Below are 22,216 nucleotides of genomic sequence, written 5' to 3' on the forward strand. Positions count from 1 at the left end.
CTTTGGAGCATTACTAACACTATGCTGGGCCTAATGTTACCTTCTACCAGGCAGTTCTGGGGGGGTAGTGCTGACGGGAGTGGGTGGGCTGGAAATGGCATGAGAGGACAGGCTCTGCCAGCATTTGCACAACCGATTTGAGCTATCACATTTAAAAACAAGGTATGTAGAATGTATCAGGTATTACATTGAAACTGATGACAAAGTGTCTTTAAATACATTGGCCTAGAAATTCAAGACCGCTGGAAACCTGCCAGTGGCACCGTGGGCCGCAGCTAACGGTCGCCGAAATTCATAGCGCTGGCAGCCCCGATAAATTGGTGCTGCTCGGTAATTAACATTAGCACAGCGCTAAATTCACGGTGCAAAGGCCGGTTCTCCTGGCGGTAGTCTCAGCAGCAGGCCCAATGTAGCGTGGCCATAGCGTCACTGCAACAAGAACAGTCTTCTCCTAAAGCAAGGCTGTCATTTCAGAAAGCAATGTGGCCCCTTAAAGGGGAACTGCCTTCTAAAATGAAAACAATTAAAATCTTTATAAAATGAGCAATTTTTAGTGTCCCCACTGAAAGTCAGCAGCCTTCCACCACCAATGCGGCAGCCACTGGGGTAGCACTGCGTGACACCAGTAGAATAGGCAAAGGCACACACAAGACAGTTACTAAGGGAATGCATAATGGTGATGAGTTGATTTCTTGATGTCATATTGTATGGATAGATGTATAAAGTTGGATTGAAAAGTTTGCTATGTGGTGGCTTTTATTTCAGCATTGTGGCCAAGAGGACACTGTGATGGTCAGTAACAGAGGGAAGGTAAAGTGTGGGACAAATATTGAAATGGGAATTGGGGTTGTGGTCACTGGTACCGCAGGAGCATGATTCCATCTTGGATATCCCGGCCAGAAAGGGGCTGTCTGGATTGCATCCTGCATTCTGCTTCCTCGTCTTCTGCTTCCTCGTCTTCCACTTCTTCCTCTTCTGCATCTTCCTCTTCTGGTCTTCCTCTTCTCTCTTCGAGCGGATGCTGGAAATCTAAAATAAAATCAGAAAATGCTGTAAATACTCAACAGGTCAGGCAGCAACTTGACCTGATACGTGAATTCTCTTTCTCTTTCCACATATGCTGCCTGACCTGCTGAGTATTTCCAACATTTTCTGTCTTCTCAGAAGTGCTGACAGTGTGTCTGTCAGTCTGCTGCACACTCGCTTTTTAGAGCGAGCTTAGGACCCATCTAAACTCAGTGCAAAGGTCCAAGTTCACAGAGCATGGGGTTAAGTCGGCGTTGCACGCCGACTGACTTCATGCTTCCATATTTGCATGTCCAGGGCCACTGCTGCTATCGACAGCGCTATGAGCCTAACCAAAATGGCGGCCACCAACTCCTGCACCAGAGGCGGGTGTAAGAGGAGCAACTGCTATTTTTTTCAGGATTCCGGTGCTAACGGGTGGTGGTAAGTAGCCCAATTTCTGGGCCAATTCATTAAAAAAAAATGTTTTATTCATTCCTGGGATCTGGGCGTCGCTGGCAAGGCCAGCATTTATTGCCCATCCCTAATTGCCCTTGAGAAGGTAGTGGTGAGCCGCCTTCTTGAACCGCTGCAGTCCATGTGGTGAATGTGCTCCCACAGTGCTGTTAGGTAGGGAGTTCCAGGATTTTGACCCAGTGACGGTGAAGGATCAGCGATATACTTCTAAGTCAGGATGGTGTGTGACTTGGAGGGGAACTTGGAGGTGGTGACGTTCCCATGCGCCTGCTGCCCTTGTCCTTCTAGGTGGAAGAGGTCGCGTGTTTGGGAGGTGCTGCCGAAGAAGCCTTGGCGAGTTGCTGCAGTGCATCTTGTAGATGGTATACACTGCCACCACGGTACGTCGGTGGTGGAGGGAGTGAATGTTTAAGGTGGTGGATGGGGTGCCAATCAAGCGGGCTGCTTTGTCCTGGATGGTGTCGAGCTTCTTGAGTGTTGTTGGAGCTGCACTCATCCAGGCAAGTGGAGAGTATTCCATCACATTCCTTACTTGTGCCTTGTAGATGGTAGAAAGGCTTTGGGGAGTCAGGAGGTGAGACACTCACCGCAAAATACCTAGCCTCTGACCTGCTCTTGTTGCCACAGTATGTGGCTGGTCCAGTTACATTTCTGGTCAATGGTGACCCCCCAGGATGTTGATGGTGGAGGATTCGGTGATGGTAATGCCATTGAATGTCAAGGAGTGGTGGTTAGACTCTCGCTTGTTGGAGATAGTCATTGCCTGGCACTTCTGTGGTGCGAATGTTACCTGCCACTTATCAGCCCAAGCCTGAACGTCGTCCAGGTCTTGTTGCATGTGGGCATGGACTGCTTTATTATCTGAGGAGTTGTGAATGGCACTGAACACTGTGCAGTCATCGGCGATCATCCCCATTTCTGACCTTATGTTGGAGGGAAGGTCATTGATGAAGCAGCTGAAGATAGTTGGGCCTAGGACACTGCCCTGATGAACTCCTGCAGTGATGTCCTGGGGCTGTGATGATTGACCTTCAAACACCATAACCATCTTCCTTTGTGCTAGGTATGACTCCAGCCAGTGGAGATCTTTCCCCCGATTCCCATTGACTTCAGTTTTACTAGGGCTCCTTCATGCCACACTTGGTCAAATGCTGCCTTGATGTCAAGGGCAGTCACTCTCACCTCAACTCTGGAATTCAGCTCCTTTGTCCATGTTTGGACCAAGGCTGTAATGAGGTCGGGAGCAGTGTGGTCTTGGCGTATGTAGTGTATGTAACCTGTACTACCTTAAGAGGATACCTTAAGGTGAAGGACTACTTTTAACAGCTCCTGTACATTGTAGTACCGGTAGTGACCACACCGGTATATAAACCCTGTGGAGTAATATGTATCTCAGTTCCCGCTCTGACCCTCAATCACTAAAGACCTGTTTAGTTACTCTCTGTTGTCTGTGTCGTGTTATTCATAATAATTGCACTTGTAAACACAGACTCAACAGTGGCGACGAGTCTGATCGAATCTAGCAGCAGTTTTGCATCACCTCCCCCCAGTACTGAATCTGGGGTACATTGGAAGGAGGCTGCGTCCTGGAACACGGGCGCCGACCAAGGGCATCCGCCCTCAGCATCCTGCAGAGCGGTGCATCGCAAGGGAGGCCATCGAGAACCGGGCTTGGTTTCCTGGCCATGAAGTCCAGCATAAGGGCTGGCTACAGGTAGTGCGCAACCCTTCTAAGGCAGCGGCAGGTAAGCCCGATCGAGCGGCGCGGGGGAAGACGGCCGAGCTTGTCGGAGGGAGAAGGGGAGGAAAGCATAGAGAGCGGAGAACAAGACCGCAGCCGGTGTCAGGGGCCGGACTGCAATCGCGGGGCAGAGATGCGCAGCAGTCAGAAAGGCGCTCCATTGCCACGAGGACTGCAGAAAGCGGCGTGGCAACAACAACAACAACAGCAGCGCGGGAAAAGACGCCATCTTGAGCCAGCAGAGAAGAAGACGGGCGTGGGAGCCGCCATCTTAAATTTAAAAAATAATAATAATATCCGAAGGGAAAGAAGAAACTCAGCTAGGATGCCGAAAGCAGGCAACATTACTGCATTCGACAACAATGTGGAAGATTGGTCCACTTATGTGGAACGCATCGAAGTTTATTGTAGAGCGAATGAAGTGCCGGATGATAAGAAAGCACTAACCCTATTAAACTTGATGGGTGCGAAGACGTACGGGTCATTGAGGAACCTGATAACCCCAGATAAACCGGTAGGAAAAAGTTTCACGGATATTGTTGCTATCCTGCAGGAGCACCTAAACCCTACACCGCTGCTGATAGCAGAACGATTTAAATTCTACAAGAGGAATCAGCATAAAGATGAGAGTAAAGCTGATTACCTTACGGAATTATGCAAGCTATCAAAGCACTGTCAGTTCGGAGCAGGACTGGCAGATTCCCTGCGGGACAAATTCGTCTGCGGTCTCCTGAGCGAATGAACCCAGAAAAGGCTACTCTCAGAGAAAGAGTTGACACTGGACAAGGCTTTCAGCGTGGCCGTATCGTACAAAGCAGCAGCACGGGGAGCTGCGGAAATACAGCAAAAGCCACCTGAATTCAGCACCAATGAAATGGCATTGGGTGCAGTAAAGTGCTATCGTTGCGGTAGGACAACGCATGACCAGAACCAGTGCTGGTTCAAAGACAAAGAATGCAGGCAATGTGGCAAACTTGGTCACATAGCGAGAGTCTGCTGGTCAGGAAAGAAGACCAACAGCAAAAAGTCACTGCAGGAGAAGTACAAAAAAGTACATAAAGTGACAGAGAACAGTTCGGATGAACAGAAGACTGATTCAGACTCCAGCAGCAAGGAACTGGGTTGTCTGAAGATACATAATGTGGGCAACACAGCAGACCACCAAACTATCTGGGTCATGCTCAAGATAGCAGGAGTCCAAGTGAAGATGGAATTGGACACAGGATCGGCCTTAACGGTCATAAATAAGCGAGACTACAAAAGGTTATTCTCGCACATTCCCCTGAGGGATATGAAGATTGTATTGAAAACATACACGGGGCAAAAAGTATACCTCAAAGGAAAAATAAAAGTAAACGTGGTCTACAATGGTAAAGAAAGTCAGAAAATGGACTTATATGTGTTACCTGAGGGAGGTCCGCCACTACTAGGACGTGAATGGATCCGGAAAATACAACTGGATTGGCATTCCATACGAGCACTGACTGTGGATGCCAGTAAGGAGGATGACATCAAACCTGGACAACTGTCCAAAATCTTAGACGATGCTAAGGAAGTGTTCCAACAGGGACTTGAGACACTGAAAGGAATTACTGCAACCATCAAGGTTGAAGAAAATGTAAGCCCAAAATTTTTCAAAGCCAGACCGGTGCCTTATGCGATACGACCTGCTGTGGAAGCAGAGCTGGAAGGGTTAGAACGTTCAGGAGTACTGTCCAAAGTGGACTGGAGCAAGTGGGCTACACCCATTGTTCCTGCCATGAAGCGATCGTTGAGCAACGCGCCTGGTGAACCTAGGAAGATTCGCATCCGTGGTGATTTCAAAGTCACTGTTAATCCAGTTCTTCACACAGTGCAATATCCGCTTCCGCGGATTGAAGATATCTTCGCTTCGCTATCTGGCGGCAAGCACTTCACCAAGATAGACCTGGCGCAGGCGTACCTGCAGATGGAAGTTGATGAAGTGTCGAGACAGTATCTCACGATCAACACGCATAAGGGCTTATATCAGTATAATAGGCTGGTTTTTGGAGTGGCATCGGCTCCGGCTATTTGGCAACGGGCCATGGAACAGGTCTTGCAGGGAATTCCAGGGACACAGTGTTACTTGGATGACATCCTGGTTACAGGAGATAACGATAGTGATCACCTTGCGAATTTGGAACAGGTACTCATCAGATTGAAAAATATGGGCTAAGAGCTAATCGCCAGAAATGCGAGTTTTTTCAGAAGCAAATTTCATACTGCCGGCCACGTTATTGACATAGAGGGGTTACATAAGTCCCCTGACAAGATTGAGGCAGTAGTCAAGACTCCAGCACCGGAAAATGTGTCACAGTTGAGGTCGTTCCTCGGGCTGGTTAACTACTACCACAAGTTTTTACCAAATTTATCTACGGTGTTACACCTACTAAACACCCTCTTGCAAACGGGAATACCATGGAAGTGGAGCGATGACTGTAAGCGGGCTTTTCAGAAGAGCAAGGCGTTGATCACGTCTAAGGAAGTGTTGGCTCACTTTAACCCAACGCTACCTATTCGGTTGGCTTGTGATGCATCTCCCTATGGTATCGGGGCGGTGCTCTCACATAGGTTTCCAGATGGCTCGGAAAGGCCAGTCGCTTTTGCATCCAGATCATTGACCTCCGCTGAGCGCAACTATGCTCAGATAGATAGGGAGGCCCTCAGCCTCATGTGGGGAGTGAAGAAATTTAACCACTACCTGCACGGACAACAGTTTACACTGCTGACGGATCATCAACCATTGGTTTCCATATTCAATCCTAAGAAGGGTGTTCCGGTAATGACGGCGCAGAGGCTTCAGAGATGGTCCCTTTTCCTAGGGGCACATCAATACGATATTGAGTTCAAAGGTACAAAGCAACATGGTAATGCTGATTGGCTGTCGCGCCTGCCACTACCTACAGCGGAAGAGGCACTGGCAGTTGATCCTGTCGAGATATTCCACTCGACCATCATCGAATGCTTGCCAGTCACCAATGCGGGTATTGAGAGAGAGACCTGAAATGACCCGACACTGTCTCGGGTCTACGATTTGACGGTGAAGGGATGGCCAGCACATGGCGAACCACTGTTACCAGCATTCTCAGCCAGACGAGAACAGCTGTCCGTATGTTAAGGAACACTGATGTATGGAACAAGGGTGGTTATTCCTCCTAAATTACGGGAGAGAGTCTTAAAAGAATTGCATGAAGGTCATCTGGGGGGAGTCAAGATGAAAAGCCTTGCTAGGGCTTATGTGTGGTGGCCAGGTATAGACAAACAAATAGAGGACCTGACAAAAAGCTGCTCAGGGTGTCAAAAAGTTCAGAATGCACCTCCAATTGCTCCACTGCATCCATGGGAATGGCCTTCAGCTCCATGGCAACGCGTGCATATTGACTTTGCAGGTCCATTCATGGATTCCATGTTTTTGATAGCAGTAGACGCCCACTCTAAATGGCCAGAAGTGATCAAGATGTCGACCACTACCACTGAGAAGACGATTGCAGTCTTGAGAACTATATTTGCGAGGAATGGATTGCCCGAGCAAATTTGTTCAGACAACGGACCACAGTTCGTGTCAGAAGAATTCCAGAAATTCATGAAAAAGAATGGGGTGAAACACTATACATCTGCCCCATACCATCCGGCTACAAATGGGTTGGCCGAGAGATTTGTACAAACATTCAAAAAGGCAAAAAAGGCCACGTGTGAAGATCATATTCCACTACAACACAAGGTGGACAATTTCCTAATGGCATATCGAAACGCCACGCATGCAGTGACAAATCAAAGCCCTGCCATCATGTTCTATAACAGAAGGTTGCGGTCCCGGTTGGATTTGTTAAAACCCAATGTGAGACGGGAAGTTGAACACAAGCAATTCCAACACATAAATGAAAAGGCCACTCGGAGTTTTGAAATAGGACAACCAGTGTTGGCCAGGGACTATAGAAATGATAAATGGCAACCTGGAACAATTTGTGCATGGCAGGGGCCTTTGATGTACACGGTAGACACTGGGGAGAACGTAATACGACGTCATGCTGACCAACTTGTGGGATCAAGAACAAGGGGCAACCCCATGTCTCCGGCAGAGACACCATTTGAAGAATTTATTGAGCCTGTAGCATCTACCTCGGACTCGGTTGTATTAGATGATGTTGAATCCATAGAAGATCAATTGAATGAGTCACCCCAGCAATGGGAACAAGAGATCCCTGAAAGGCGTTATCCGGCACGGATCCGGAAGCCTCCTCAGAGACTGAACCTTTGAATATTCATTGTGTGTAAATTGTATATATGTATATATATTCATGTACTGTATTAATGGGGTGTCCACTGTTAAGCTAAAAGGGGAGGAATTGTAGTGTATGTAACCTGTACTACCTTAAGAGGATACCTTAAGGTGAAGGACTACTTTTAACAGCTCCTGACCACACCGGTATATAAACCCTGTGGAGTAATATGTATCTCAGTTCCCGCTCTGACCCTCAATCACTAAAGACCTGTTTAGTTACTCTCTGTTGTCTGTGTCGTGTTATTCATAATAACTGCACTTGTAAACACAGACTCAACAGCGTACACAAACTGGGCATCAGTGAGCAGGTTATTGGTGAGTAAGTGCCACTTGATAGCATTATCGATGAGGCCTTTCATCACTTTGCTGATGACTGATGGGGCGGTAATTGGCCGGATTGGATTTGTCCTGCTTTTTGTGGACAGGACATACATGGGCAGTTTTCCACATTGTCGGATAGATGCCAGTTTTGTAGCTGTACTGGAACAGCTTGGCTAGAGGCACGGCTAGTTCTGGAGCACAAGTCTTCAGCACGATAACCGGGATGTTGCCAGGGCCCATAGCCTTTGCTGTTTCCAATGCGCTGAGCCATTTCTTGATATCACGTGGAGTGAATCGAATTGGCTGAAGACTGGCTTCTGTGATGGTGGGGACCTTAGGAGGAGGCCGATATGGATCTTCCACTCGTGTTGGTTCTCTCACCACCTGTCACAGGCCCAGAGTGGCAGCTATGTCCTTCAGGACTCGGCTAGCTCAGTCAGTAGTGGTGCTACCGAGCCACTCTTGGTGATGGACATTGAAGTCCCCCACCCAGAGTACATTCTGTGCCCTTGCTACTCTCAGTGCTTCTCAACATGGCGGAGTACTGATTCATCAGCTGCGGGAGGGCAGTAGGTGATAATCAGCAGGAGGTTTCCTTGCCCATGCTTGACCTGAAGCCATGGGACTTCATGGAGTCAATGTTGAGGACTCCCAGGGCCACACCCTCCCAACTGTATACCACTGTGCCGCCACCAGCAGGACAGACCCAGGGATGGTGATGGAGAAGTTTGGGACATTGGCTGAAAGGTATGATTCTGTCAGGCTGTTGCTTGACTAGTCTGTGGGACAGCTCTCCCAATTCTGGCACAAGTCCCCAGATGTTGGTGAGGAGGACTTTGCTGGGTCGATGGGCCAGGGGTGCCCAGGTCGATGTCAGGTGGTCCATCCGGTTCATTCTTCTTGTGTTTCGTAGCAGTTAGTTACAACTGAGTGGCTTGCTTGGCCATTTCAGAGGGCAGTTAAGAATCAGCTGCATTGCTGTGGGTCTGGAGTCACATATAGACCAGACCACGTAAAGACAGCAGACTTCCTTCCCTAAAGGTCATTAGTGAACTAGATGGGTTTTTACGACAGTTTCATGGTTACCATTACTGATACTAGTTTTTTTAATTCCAGATTTATTTAATTAACAGAATTTAAATTCTCCAGCTGCCGGGAATTGAACTCAGGTCTGTAGATATTTAGTCCAGGCCTCTGGATTACTAGCCCAGTGACATTACCACTATGCTACCGTTCCCGTTGCTGCTGTTTGTAGGTTTAGTTAGACTTTATGAAAAGAGATGAAATAAGAAATACCCATGTATAACCTTCTTTGTGTGGTATGTTTTTCAGTGAAGGGAATCTTTCGACGAAACAGATTGTTTTCCTCCAGAGACCCTCACTACCCCGCAAAGAAAAGAAGAAAGAGTCCAAGGTAAATGGCCCTATATTCCTCTCTTTGTTTTCCTTGGCAGCAAGTGTAACTTCACAAACGATTTTGCACAGCAGTAATATTATATGTTAGGCTGTTTTAAACAATCAACCTGAATCTGTGCCCAGCACACTTCTTCTTAACCCATTCAAGTTCAACACTTAACTGAACTGTTGAAGTGTGTACACTCGAGGGTTACTGAATGCTAAATCACTCATATTTAAAGGATCACTCTCCATCACCAGGAGGGAGAGGAACAATTACAACAGCATGTAATAGTCATTATGGTGATGCACACAAAAGCACTGTGATGCTTTCATTTATCCTCTCCTGAAAGTGCTGCCAATCAAACACATACTTGAATTGTGTGGCACTGTTCCCAGCTTTTGCCACTGCCCCTCTCCTTTTCATTGCCCCCTTCCTTCTCCTCTTCATTGCCATCATTCACCTTTCCCTCTCCCATTCATTGCCATCCATTCTCTACTCCCTGTATTTCCATCTATTACCGCCACCCCTACCCCCCACCTCCACCTTCTGTATTGTCTCAGTACCACATGTGCCTGAGTACTATTGTTAATGGAAGTCATTGCATGCTGTAGGCATGAAGTCTCACAATAACAGGAGTCAGGAGCATTTCCATTAGCAGCAGCATTCGGGTAGGAGCGGCAGAGGTGAGAGGGAGGGGGCAATGGAAGTCACCACTACAGGGGAAAGGGAAAGGGGAAATGGATAGTACTGAAGGCGATAGGGAAGGGGGTAAAAGCTGGGTGCTAGCATTAACTGATGGGGAAGGAACTGAGGGGGTTAAAGAGGGAAAAGAATGTTACCTCGAATGGAAAAGAAACTACAAGTTCTATTTCCCCCATTTGCTCATTTTAGTGAGAACACGGACCTGAGTATAAATCAGTGTTCTCCATTTTATACTCACTTCTTGCTACATGAGCACAGAGAAATAAAGCATTAAGTTTGCAGACGGGTTTGCGGATTGTTTTGTAACATGGAATTCTGCTGACGATTATCATATTTGTGGTCACCAGCAGGAAAGACTTTTGCAGGTTGCTGTTTATAAATGTGCTCTTTTACACATTTATGATTTTGCTATCAGTACTGGACAGTGGAGATGGTTTAAATCTCACCCTGGTTTTTTTTAGATATATCTTTGATCCACCTGGCTAGCACCCCTCTGCTCCAAGAGGGCAGGCAGCTAGTTCTATCATGAGAATCAATTTTACTGCAACATCATTCTAAAGAGGCAGAATGTGCAACAGATTTTAACTCCTTCCACTTCATCGGGCCACAGCAACCATGTACCTTCCACCCACCCTTATTAGAACACTGAAAGAAACAGGGTCTTAATCAACTTTCCTGCAAGAAAAGAACCTAGAGAGCTGACTCCGTCACATGAAAAGGGCTAGCTTTATTCAGTTGAGCAAACACTGTAGAAACCTAAACTATTCTGTGTTTCTACTGCTTAATCTGCCACAAATTGTAGCATTATCAAAGCGAAATTGAGCATGCAATGCTGTGGACTGTTTAGAAAGATTTGAATGGGTTATGTTTTAATTGCTTGGGTTTGTGGACTTTAGGCAGTTAAACATTCCTTAACAATGGCCATTAGAAATGAGTAATGCCTTGTTCTAGGAGAAGCAAAGATCATAGATTTAGCTGGGAAATAAAACTGCAGACAATGCTGACACTAATTAAACATTTATTTCCCCCTTGCCTCCAGAAAAAATCAATAAAAGATGACAAACCAAGCAAGCAAGATAAAAATTGCTTAAAAGATAAAAATGGCAAAGTGACTGCTCAAGTGAAGAACTCTACAGGAGATTCCGATGAAAAAGAAAAACTTGAACAAAGTGCAGCAAAGAATGGAGACAAAGAAAATGCTGAAAATGGAGTATCCTTGAAAACAGAGGAAAATGAAAAGGAGTGTGTCCCTGCAGCTGAAGCAGTACAAGACTATGTTTGTGTGACAAATGTTGAAGTGGAGAAATGTGCAGAAGTGGGTGGGTGTGTTGGGGACAACACTGTTTTGGAAAATATAATCAATGAGGCCAGTGGCGGCAATGATATTTGTGCAGAGGATATGAAAGATGAACAGGAAGAGCGTGAGAGCAAATGTCAAAATGGCACGATTAGTAGAAGTGAGGAAGAGGCCAGCCAAGCAAAAATCGTTACTCCAGTGAATGGTGAATACGTTGTCACCAGTCAGCAGCTTGGCAGCATGCCAGATGCAGAGGTGGCAGCCGAGGCCTCGGGGGAAACGGATGTGTCCATCACAGAAATAACTGATAATGAACCCAAGGTACAAGATGGTGATGGTGTAGTCACTGAATAAAGCAGAATTCTAGTTTGATAAAACTAGGAATAATAAAAATACGATAATGTGTTTTGCCCTGTGGAGTACTCTTGCTGGCCAGATTGTAATATACTTTTTAATGCCAATATTGTGCCATGCACATAGTGCATGAGTTCACACATATACACTTTGCTCCCTGTGCAATAGAACCAAATACAGATGTTGTAGGCTAGCATTTTGTGTTTTTTATTATGTGATACTACAATTGATAGTATGATTTTCTAACATTAAGATTAATAATATGTAGAAATGTGCTGGTGATAAAATACTGTTAGTGTCGTTTCAGGTGAGCTGGTAACATTATGAGTTGATGTAACATTAAATACAATGTTTTTACACAAAATTAAATGTCTTCTGTTTGTTAACTTTTTTTTACGTGATTATGTGTTCTACTATCATTGAATTTTGTTGTTCGAAATAAAGGATTCTCTTAGCTGGGAAAGTAATTTCAACATTTGTATTTTAAGCATTGTATATGCATGTTTTATGGTGTGGTGTTAAGCCATAAGACCAGAAAGGTCCCAGCTTCTGTTTGGTCTGTGCTGAGTTAATTGATCTCAAACTGAGTGATAATGCTACAAATCCTCAGAACCCTGGGCTGGATCGCTATCGGTATTCCCCTGATAGAAATCATACATGTGTGGGGACATCCGGTGAAGACAAGATTGTGGTCGACTGTAATGCTCTATAATTGAACAGCTTGCCACTCTCACTGACTATCTTCACATCTAAAGACTAGCCACTTGGGTGAGGTACTGGCGCTCTACTATTGCCTGTGAAGTTGTATGCCAGCAAAAGCCATCATCTTCAACAGAAAGAAGTAGGGGTGATACAATTTTTAGAAAACAAAACACGTAGAGGCACTTAAAGAGTTTTTACAGTTTTCATATATTTGGCTAAAGCAGCTTGTTTTTAATCCTTCCAATTATTGTATTTTTCAAAATGTGTATATAAACAGTAATGCTGAAGATTTATTAATGTTCAATCAGCTGCTATGCTGATCTCTTCTCAAGTGTGTTATCTTTTCAAAATATCTAAATACTGGATGTAGAATTTCTTGCTAATCACCAATTCTTTTTCAATAAGCTGTCGATCACTAATCTTTTTGTGTGAATGACAGTGGTTAGCAAAGCCCCGGATAACAGTCACATTTAGCATCTTCATTAACAGCACAAAAGCTTGTGACAGATTTGGGTCTGCCCTGGATACCCTCTTGGGTTCAGTGGCATCAGTTGCTCCCATTAAGTGGTCTGAGTGTCTTAATTAACCATGGCCTGGAATGTGCGGTCAGCGGCGAAGCAAAGGTGTTCACCGCTGGTCCCGAAGAAAGCTGCCCACAAAGATCTTGCGATCGCCGTGGCGAGAAGTTTGCCTTGACGCGTAAGACAGATCAGTGTAGAATAGTGGGGAATCCCTAACGTGAGCCGCTGTGATGTCAACAAGCTGTCTAAGCAGCCAATCACAATGCAGAATTCTCACAGACCGAGAACCAGGCAGTGAAGAAGTTGCTTTTATTAAAAATGTTACAGCGAGCAAAACAAAGATTGGGGCTCTCACATGGGGAAAAGTTTCTTAAAAATTGTAATTTTAATCAATATGGAGAAAATTGACACTTCACAAAATTAATATTAGTTTTTCAGGGTCATAACGTTTGTTTAGCAGTCAATGTGCTGTTAAAACCCCAGTTACACCTAATCCAACAAGGTCTAACTTTTAATAGGGTATTTAACAGCGATATTACTGTGCAAAAGCCCAAGTTTTCATCAATTTCACTGATTTCCCTGATTACACTGATTGCCGGCTATGGTTGGGGGATGGCGGCCACAGCGCAGCCAGTGTCCGAGCAGTGAATGACTGATAGCAACTTCAGGATGTCTGCGTCAGGATGCGCCTGCACTACATCCTGAAGTTGCGGTCAGTTTCAAAGGTGTAATAACAGCTAACGCTAATAGTTCGCAGTTATTACCCACCGCAAATTCCGGGCCAATATATAAAAGCCGCTGTTTCACTCTGGGTGCAGGTTCTGTGCCATGTCTCATAGGCAGGAGTTACTGGTCTTGCAATAGTTTGTGCCAATTCAGAAGCTCCTGCCTTCAGTGTGTGGCAGAGAATATTCTCCTGGAGCAAAGCAGTAATGTAAGGTAGGAGCTGGCATCAGGACCTGTAGTGAGGAGTGCATGAGGGAGGGAAAATTTCTGTCAACTGGGGAGAATGGGAAGGGGAAGAGTATCTCTGTGAAAGGAGAGAGGAAGAATGCTTTCTTGAAGGGTGGGGTGATACTCCTTCCATGAAGAGGGAAGGTTGACTATATGGATAGCTTTTGGAAAACGGAGTCAGGTTGATCTGTTGGACATGGATAAACGCAAAACTCATATCTCAAAATCTGTGAACTGTGAAATAAAAGAAGCATTGTAAAATTAAGCAGAATTCATTATTTTTAATGTAAAATTCAAAATTGTCCAGGACCTGGAGCATCCCCCTGCACCATTTCTAAATGTGCACGTCAGTATCTAAAGGAGGAGGGGGCAGCATTTGGAAGAAATATGTACAATTCTAAATTTGTTGTCCACGCTCCAGATTCCACAGCAGTGCTTTAAAGTATAGGCCAGTCTATTTTTGAGGATGAGACATATTGGGGGGTGGGGGTGGGGGTGGGGTGAATTTTACTCTGAGTTATTGCCTAGTTTGAGCTGGATTTGGGGCTACTGTCTCAACTCTGCCCAAAATAAACTCCATCTGCATTCTCCTCTCTAAAAAAAAAATAACCAGTTCCCTTTAATACCATCCAGAAGTGCTCACCACCCTTTGTAAACGGGGTGAAGGGGTCATGGCCAATCCTTTGAACCCATTTCCCTCCTTTTCTATCCCAAACAATTACTGTCACCATAAATGTGGTGGTAGAGGCTATAGCAGGTGAACGCAGCTTGGGGGAGGATATTTTATGAGCTCATACCAAAGGTTAGTGTTTATTTGCCTTCATAACATTCTTTAAAGTACTTTGGGGGTTGAGTCAGGACTTTTGCTGCTACTTTTACTCAGCTCTGCTCAAAATACTGCTCATCACTCTAGACACTGATTCCCTATGGAAATACCTTTATTTTTGTGTTTACGAAAAGGAGGAGGATGAGGTCATGCAAGAGGCTAGATTAAAGGCTACTGCGTGAAACATTTAGCAGTAATAAGAATGAGGATGTGGGAGCGGAAGATAGGGAGAGTGCCATTCCTCCAGAGGGTCGAGAAACGATAACCCTTGAATGTAGGGTCGAGGAACATGGGGGGGGGCGATTTTCAACAGCACGTTCAGGCACTAAAGAGCCTCCGAGGTGGCCAAGATGGGGTCTTAAGCTGAAACGTTGGTTTAGCCCACGTTAGCGCAAGTCGCCATCTTGGTAAAAGAGTTGAAGCTTGCGTTAGGAACGGCTGCCCAGAGGATAGTTAAGCAGCTGATTGCCACTTAAATCACCTGCTAGCGCTCATTAACGAGGCTGCATGGCATTTTGGTGGCTAGCGCTTGACCTAACGCCCTCTCCCAACAGCGACCAGCTGATTGGGATTAAACGAGTCGTTCCAGAAAGTTTTGAGTGCTGTGCTACTTAAAGGTATATCACCTTTCACTGTTCATTTGCTGCTGGAGGTTTGAAGAGGACTTTTGAAACACATCGGGAGATTTCTGGGACACTTTATCAAGACTTCACCAACAGTCTTATCAATATTTATTCTGAAAATTCTCTGAGGACTTCACCTAAAAATAATGAGTTTTGTGCTACTCTATCTTATTGGACACCTAATAGGTGTCACCAGGAGAAAGGGAGAGCTTGATCATTGGCATCTTGCTAGGGATCTCCCTTGGCCTGCAGGAGGAATGGGAGGAGTGTATTGATTTCTTTGTGGGTTCAATGACGAGACATTTATGAAAGAGAATGAGTTTTAATCTAAAGTCTGTTCAACTCTTTATACAGCATTTCAGGAGACACGATGCTAGTGATGCATCTAGAATGAAACTGAAACTAAACCAAACTGCTTGTCTCTCACATGACCTCTGCTGGTCAGGCATAAGTAATCAATACATGCAACTATGCTGGTAAGGCATGATAATCAAACAGGCAAATAACATCACTATTTGCTGATATCATTACATCTCCCTTTCTTAAAACAAAAGTATTTTACTTTTAACTAACAACATGTTTTCTTTGTATTAATCTGCACTTTAACTGTAACACTTAATGAACTTACATTATCATTATCATGATCAAGGTTTTTTAACCTTGCTTTGTGTGTTCACATGAAATATGTCAATACACTAGAACTTGAAGAAAGAATAAGATAACATTACTTCCTTCTATAACAATAGTCCTTAAATTTGCTCAATGAGTCTCTCAGGAGGCTTCACGTGTCTTGAGGATTTTCTGATTGATTGTCCTTGAATCTGAGTTGTTGCCTCAGATGATTGGTTCTCAGCTGTGTGATCAGGTTGTTCAACAGTATCAGTCTCTTGACCTTCTGTGGCTGGTCCCATGAGAAGATCTCGACGATTTCTTCTCAGAACAGCACCCTCATCTGTCTGAATGGTGTATGATCTTGGTTGAACTTCACTCAGGACAGTTCCCTTCTGAGTCCATGTGTTTGTTTTGTCTTTGAACCTTACTTGGTCACCAGTGTGGAGTTCAGGCAGGTTTTGTGTTCCTCTGTCATAGTAGTACTTTTGCTTTTCTTTCTGTTGTTCTTTGAACTTCCTCACTTTCTCCCCCTCTTTTGTTTTCAGGAGGTTCTCCGGGATGGGTAGGTTTGACCTTAGCCGACGTCCCATAAGGAGTTGGGCTGGTGACATACCACACTCGAGCGGCGTTGTGCGGTATACAAGCATGCTCTGGTAGAAGTCAGTTCCATTGTCTTTTGCCTTGTACATCAGTCTTTTCACTGTGTTTGCGGGCTCTCCTGGGTCAACAGCTCTGGACAACGTGTCTGCTGTATACATCAGCTTACCCGGTGTGTACGCAACATTCAGTTCATCATAGACTGTCTCTTCTTCGCTTTCCACAACGAGGACTCTCTTTACCAGGTTCAGTCTCTCACAGGCTTTTAAACCTAGTATGGCTTGCACATCCTTTGGCACCACGATTAATGCTAGCGTGTGCTCTCTGTCCTTGTGTGTTACTTTGACAATGCATCTTCCTTTCACTGGTATATCAGTACCTGAGTATCCTGTCACTTTCACTTTGATTCCATGTATCTTTGGTCTGGGTCTAATTTTCTTAAAATCAGTCTCTGATATCACATTAACTTGTGCTCCAGTATCCAATTTAAATGGAATGTGTATATCATTCACTTTTAGTGTCAACATCCAGTCTCTTTCTTCTTTTTTGTTTTCAGACACAACATCTACATAGAACTCCTCTATGTCGCTTTCATCTACTGCATGGACCTTGCTTTGTTGCATTTGGTTCTTACAGCAACGGGCATAGTGGTTGTTCTTGTTGCAATTATTGCATGTTTTACCATATGCTGGACACTTTCTTGGTGGATGCTGTGTACCGCATCGACTACATGACTTTCGATTGTCCCTTTCATTTTCGTTCGCTGGCCACGCCTCTTTTTTCACATTGGCGCTCTTTTTGTTAAACGGTTTGTGTCCGTTCTTACTCACTGCATCCACGTTGCAGCTACTGTCACTGAACAGCTCCTTTGCCTGCGACTTCACAGTCTCTGTAGCCCTACACAGTGCTATGGCTTTTCCCAGGTCTAAATCTTGCTCTCTTAGCAGTCTTTCCCTTAGACCATTATCTGGAATACCACACACCAGTCTGTCTTTTATCAGCGAGTCTGTCAGTCCCCCAAATTCACACGTTTTGCTTCTGTTTCTCAGTTCAGTCACATACTGATCAATAGTCTCACCCATTTTCTGTACACATGTGAAAAATCTGTGCCTCTCAAATGTCACGTTACGTTTAGGTATGCAGTAGGCCTCAAACTGTTCCATTATTTTATCTAGTTTCATTTTGTCTCCATCAACAGTGAATGTGAAGTTATTATACACCTCCAGCGCTTCATCACCCACGACATGTAAGAACAGTGACGATATCTTTTTATTACTTTTATCGTCAGCTCCGATTGCTGATAAATACAACCCTACACGTTGTTTGAATCTCCTCCAATTTTCAGCCACATTACCTGTCATCTGAAGCGTCGCCGGTGGGAGTAAACCTTCCATTTTTCACTTCGTTAGCTATTCTCTAATGGTAAGTAACGATGTTCTCTTTTGGCTTGCTAATCTGTGGAGAGCTGATTTAACTTCAGATTTTTTCTCTTCATCTCTTTCAGCCACTTCTGACACCATGTATTGATTTCTTTGTGGGTTCAATGACGAGACATTTATGAAAGAGAATGAGTTTTAATCTAAAGTCTGTTCAACTCTTTATACAGCATTTCAGGAGACACGATGCTAGTGCTGCATCTAGAATGAAACTGAAACTAAACCAAACTGCTTGTCTCTCACATGACCTCTGCTGGTCAGGCATAAGTAATCAATACATGCAACTGTGCTGGTAAGGCATGATAATCAAACAGGCAAATAACATCACTATTTGCTGATATCATTACATCAGGTACTGATATACCAGTGAAAGGAAGATGCATTGTCAAAGTAACACACAAGGACAGAGAGCACACGCTAGCATTAATCGTGGTGCCAAAGGATGTGCAAGCCATACTAGGTTTAAAAGCCTGTGAGAGACTGAACCTGGTAAAGAGAGTCCTCGTTGTGGAAAGCGAAGGAGAGACAGTCTATGATGAACTGAATGTTGCGTACACACCGGGTAAGCTGATGTATACAGCAGACACGTTGTCCAGAGCTGTTGACCCAGGAGAGCCCGCAAACACAGTGAAAAGACTGATGTACAAGGCAAAAGACAGTGGAACTGACTTCTACCAGAGCATGCTTGTATACCGCACAACGCCACTCGAGTGTGGTATGTCACCAGCCCAACTCCTTATGGGACGTCGGCTAAGGTCAAACCTACCCATCCCGGAGAACCTCCTGAAAACAAAAGAGGGGGAGAAAGTGAGGAAGTTCAAAGAACAACAGAAAGAAAAGCAAAAGTACTACTATGACAGAGGAACACAAAACCTACCTGAACTCCACACTGGTGACCAAGTAAGGTTCAAAGACAAAACAAACACATGGACTCAGAAGGGAACTGTCCTGAGTGAAGTTCAACCAAGATCATACACCATTCGGAGGACATGAGGCCAGGCAGAGCAGCACCAGTTTCTGCAGGAGAGGGGGACAGGAGGGTGAGGTGGACTCCTTCCTCCCTGCGGGTACAGGACTTCCCTCCTCCTCTGGACCTCCTCCACCAGGTCCTCCAATGACATGTCCGAGAACCTGTGCTTCCTCTCACTGAAACCAGCTGCTGTGTGTCAGCCAGCATACACCACACCTGCAGTGGAAGTGGGTGAATGGAGACCACATACACTGCTCCACGGAAATTGAATCTAATCTAGCGCTCGAGTGCTAAACCTGCAGGTGTCCGCTTTAGCACCTCCAGGCAAGTTCAAATGATAGTAATCAGCAATTAGGATCAAAATTGCGCACTAAAACCAGACATGTGTGTCTTATTAGCATAGCACCCATTTAGTGCCTGTTTTCACCCTTTCACCAAAATATCCCTCCCCCCAACCCGGTGTCTTAGGGGCCCAGGGGGAGAAATTTGGTTGGTTAGCGCCTCCCCTTTAGTGCTCCCCGGAGGCACTAATGACTTACCGCCCAGGCGTGGCGATGTTTGCGCCGCCAGTGAAATTCACCTGGCGGTTTGCGGCGGCACTAACCACTACCGTCATGATCTCCTGCGCCCGGAGATCATGATGTCATCCAGCCGCGCATCGCCCCCGTAGCGCCCCGGATCGGAAATTCATTTATTAGGAACGACAGGTAGAGGAGGCAGCTTGCAGTCGGCTGGGAGCTGCAGGAGCGCTATTTAAAGGCGTGCTCTTCCTTGTTTTTTTGTTGGCTTTGTCACTTTGACAGAAGCAGACAGGTGTTTTGACCCATTTGAGGTTTTCCTACTTGAAGGAGTTTGGCCCCTGACAAAAAATGATCAGGTTCATTTGTCTTACTTTTGATACTGAAACATTTCCAGCATTTAATGGGGGCTGTATTGGCACGGTACCTCGCCCTCCATCATCACCGTCAGAGGCAGCGGAGGCAGAGAGAAAGATTGGAAAACGTGGCCAGAGGGAGGAGGGCCAACAGGGCTCTCAACAGTAGACCTTACCCTCCCAGGGTATTCCAGGAGCAGTTCTCCTACATTCATCTCTCAGAGGAGCAGTGCCTTAGAAGGCTCTTCAGCAAGGAGGTGGTCACAGAGCTCTGCCACCTCCTGCAGCCAGAGCTCCAGCCTCATCTCAGGACCAGTGTGTCTCTCTCAGTGGCAGTGAAGGTCACAGTCATTCTCAATTTCTACGCCAGTGGCTCCTTCCTGGCTTTAACAGGGGATATTGCAAACATTTCACAGTTTGTCATCCATTGCTGCATCCGGGAGGTGACAGATGCTCTGTACAGAAGGAGAAGGGAGTACATCTCATTCCCTATCACCAGAGACAAACAGCACGAACGCTCATGTGGCTTTGCAAGGATAGCAGGCTTCTCCATGATTCAGGGCACTATTGACTGCACCCACGTGACATTGCGAGCACCTCATCACAAAGCAGAGGTGTTCGGCAACCACAAAGACTACCACTCTCTGAACGTCCAGTTGGTGTGCGACCACAGACAACACCCGCTATCCTGGCAGCAGCCACAATGAATTCATCCTGTGACAAACTGGTGTCCCAGCACTGTTTCACTCGCCACATGAAGCTCGCAGCTGGCTGCTCGGAGACACCCCTCCGCAACCCCAACACTCCTGCTCAGCACACATACAATGAGAGCCATAGCGCCACCAGGAACCTGATCGAACACACTATCGGGGTGCTAAAGCAACAGTTCCGTTGCTTTGACCGCTCTGGAGTTCTGGAGCCCTGCAGTACTCCCCTGATCGAGTCTCATTTACATTGTTGTATGCTGCATGCTGCACAACTTGGTCATTCTGAGGGCCCAGCCATTGCCATCAGGGATTACAGGTCCACCTCAGGAGGAGGAGGAGGACAGGAGGAGGAGGAGGTGGAGGAGGAGGGTGAAGAGGAGGAGGAGCAGCAGCAACGTAGGAGGGAGCCACTCAATGTTGCTTCTGCTAGGGCCGTTCATGAGCGCCTCATTACACAGCGCTTCCAATAAATGAGAGAACACATGACATTTGCACAGAACAACCACATCATTACAGCCAGCTCGCAGCCCCTATCACCGGGCAAAGCTCAAATGAGAAACTTCACAAAATTTGCTACATCGAAATAAACCTTTATTAATCTGCACCACTCTCTCTTATCAAACACAACCAGTAATAAACAAACACAACAATTAATGAACAAACACAACTGGTTCTTAGCAAACAGAACAATTTCTTACCAAACTGAACAATGTATTTACAAACACATCAACTTTTGTACACAAACTCCCCCCATTTGCTATTAACATTTTATGTACTGGGCCTTCCTCAATGATTTCCCTCCCCTTTGCACTTCCTCCTCCCAACCCTACTGCTCCTCCGTAATGTGACCCCAGTGGCTGCAGCAAAGCTGGCGGAAGGCTGCTGAGTCTGGGAGCCAGAGACTGCAGATGGCCTTGCAGGAAGCCCTTGACCAGCTCTGGGCCTGGAGGGCTTAGCTGCAGACTGCACCAACTCTGCATGGGCGGCAGCAGTCTGGGCTGGCTGGGTTACAGGCTGCGATGAGTGCAATGGTGGAGCGGCAGTGGTGGGAGCAGGAATGCTCTCATCCTGAGAGAGGACAGCACCTTCCTGCTCGACCGACACACTGCCACTCCCCCGGGGCAGAACCTCAGCATCCAGAGCAATCTGCTCGAACACAGATTGCTGGCCTGCTGTGGCACCATGAGATCCCCGGTGGACTGTGGGCAACCCAGCGACGATGGCAGCAGTCAGCGCTTGCGTGGAATTCAATCTGAGAGTGCATCAGAGCAGTCTGAGATTGGATGGCACCAGCCAATGACTCGATTCCAGCACTAAACTGTTGCGTTGCCTCAGCATATGTTGCAATAGATGATGCCGCCTCACCCATGACACACGGCATGAGGTCTGGGTCCCCACCGTCTCTCTGTGAGTCAACCATCCTCAGCAAAGTGCCAAGGATGGGCTTGAAGGTTTGTGCAGATATGAGAGCAATGCTGGAGGCAGACTCCTCCACGCTCCTAGCCATTGCATCCATGCTCTCGGGCACCATTGCCATTGCACCCATGAGCTCGGTGTACATGCTCATCGACCGTCTGGTCATCGCCTCGACATCGAGGTCCTCATCTGAGTCCTGTGCAGCAGAACTAGTGCGTGCACTTACCCTCTGGGGAGATGGCCCCTGAGCTTCCCTTCCCCCATGGCGTTGCTGCAGCCCACTGGGTTCAGGAGCTTCACCCACATCAGAGCCATTTCCTCTGCTCCCCTCCAGTGACCGCGTGGCCCCATTATTGGATGTCTCACCTCGGGAGACACA

General features: G+C 46.2%; 1 protein-coding gene across 1 annotated transcript in view; it reads left to right on the forward strand.

Moving 5' to 3' along the window:
• Positions 1-12,072, forward strand: part of LOC147117226 (raftlin-like) — a 167,058-nt gene extending 154,986 nt beyond the window's left edge. Inside the window, exons 9-10 of the mRNA XM_085988025.1 lie at positions 9,180-9,261; positions 10,988-12,072. Of these exons, the coding sequence (XP_085844151.1) occupies positions 9,180-9,261; positions 10,988-11,599 (694 nt within the window). The 3' untranslated portion in view covers positions 11,600-12,072. The remainder of the gene's footprint in view (positions 1-9,179; positions 9,262-10,987) is intronic.
• Positions 12,073-22,216: the final 10,144 nt, after the last annotated feature.

The sequence above is a fragment of the Somniosus microcephalus genome, chromosome 5, assembly GCF_052327205.1.
Source record: "Somniosus microcephalus isolate GS21.2 chromosome 5, FLI_Smic_1.0, whole genome shotgun sequence".
Taxonomy (NCBI): Eukaryota; Metazoa; Chordata; class Chondrichthyes; order Squaliformes; family Somniosidae; genus Somniosus; species Somniosus microcephalus.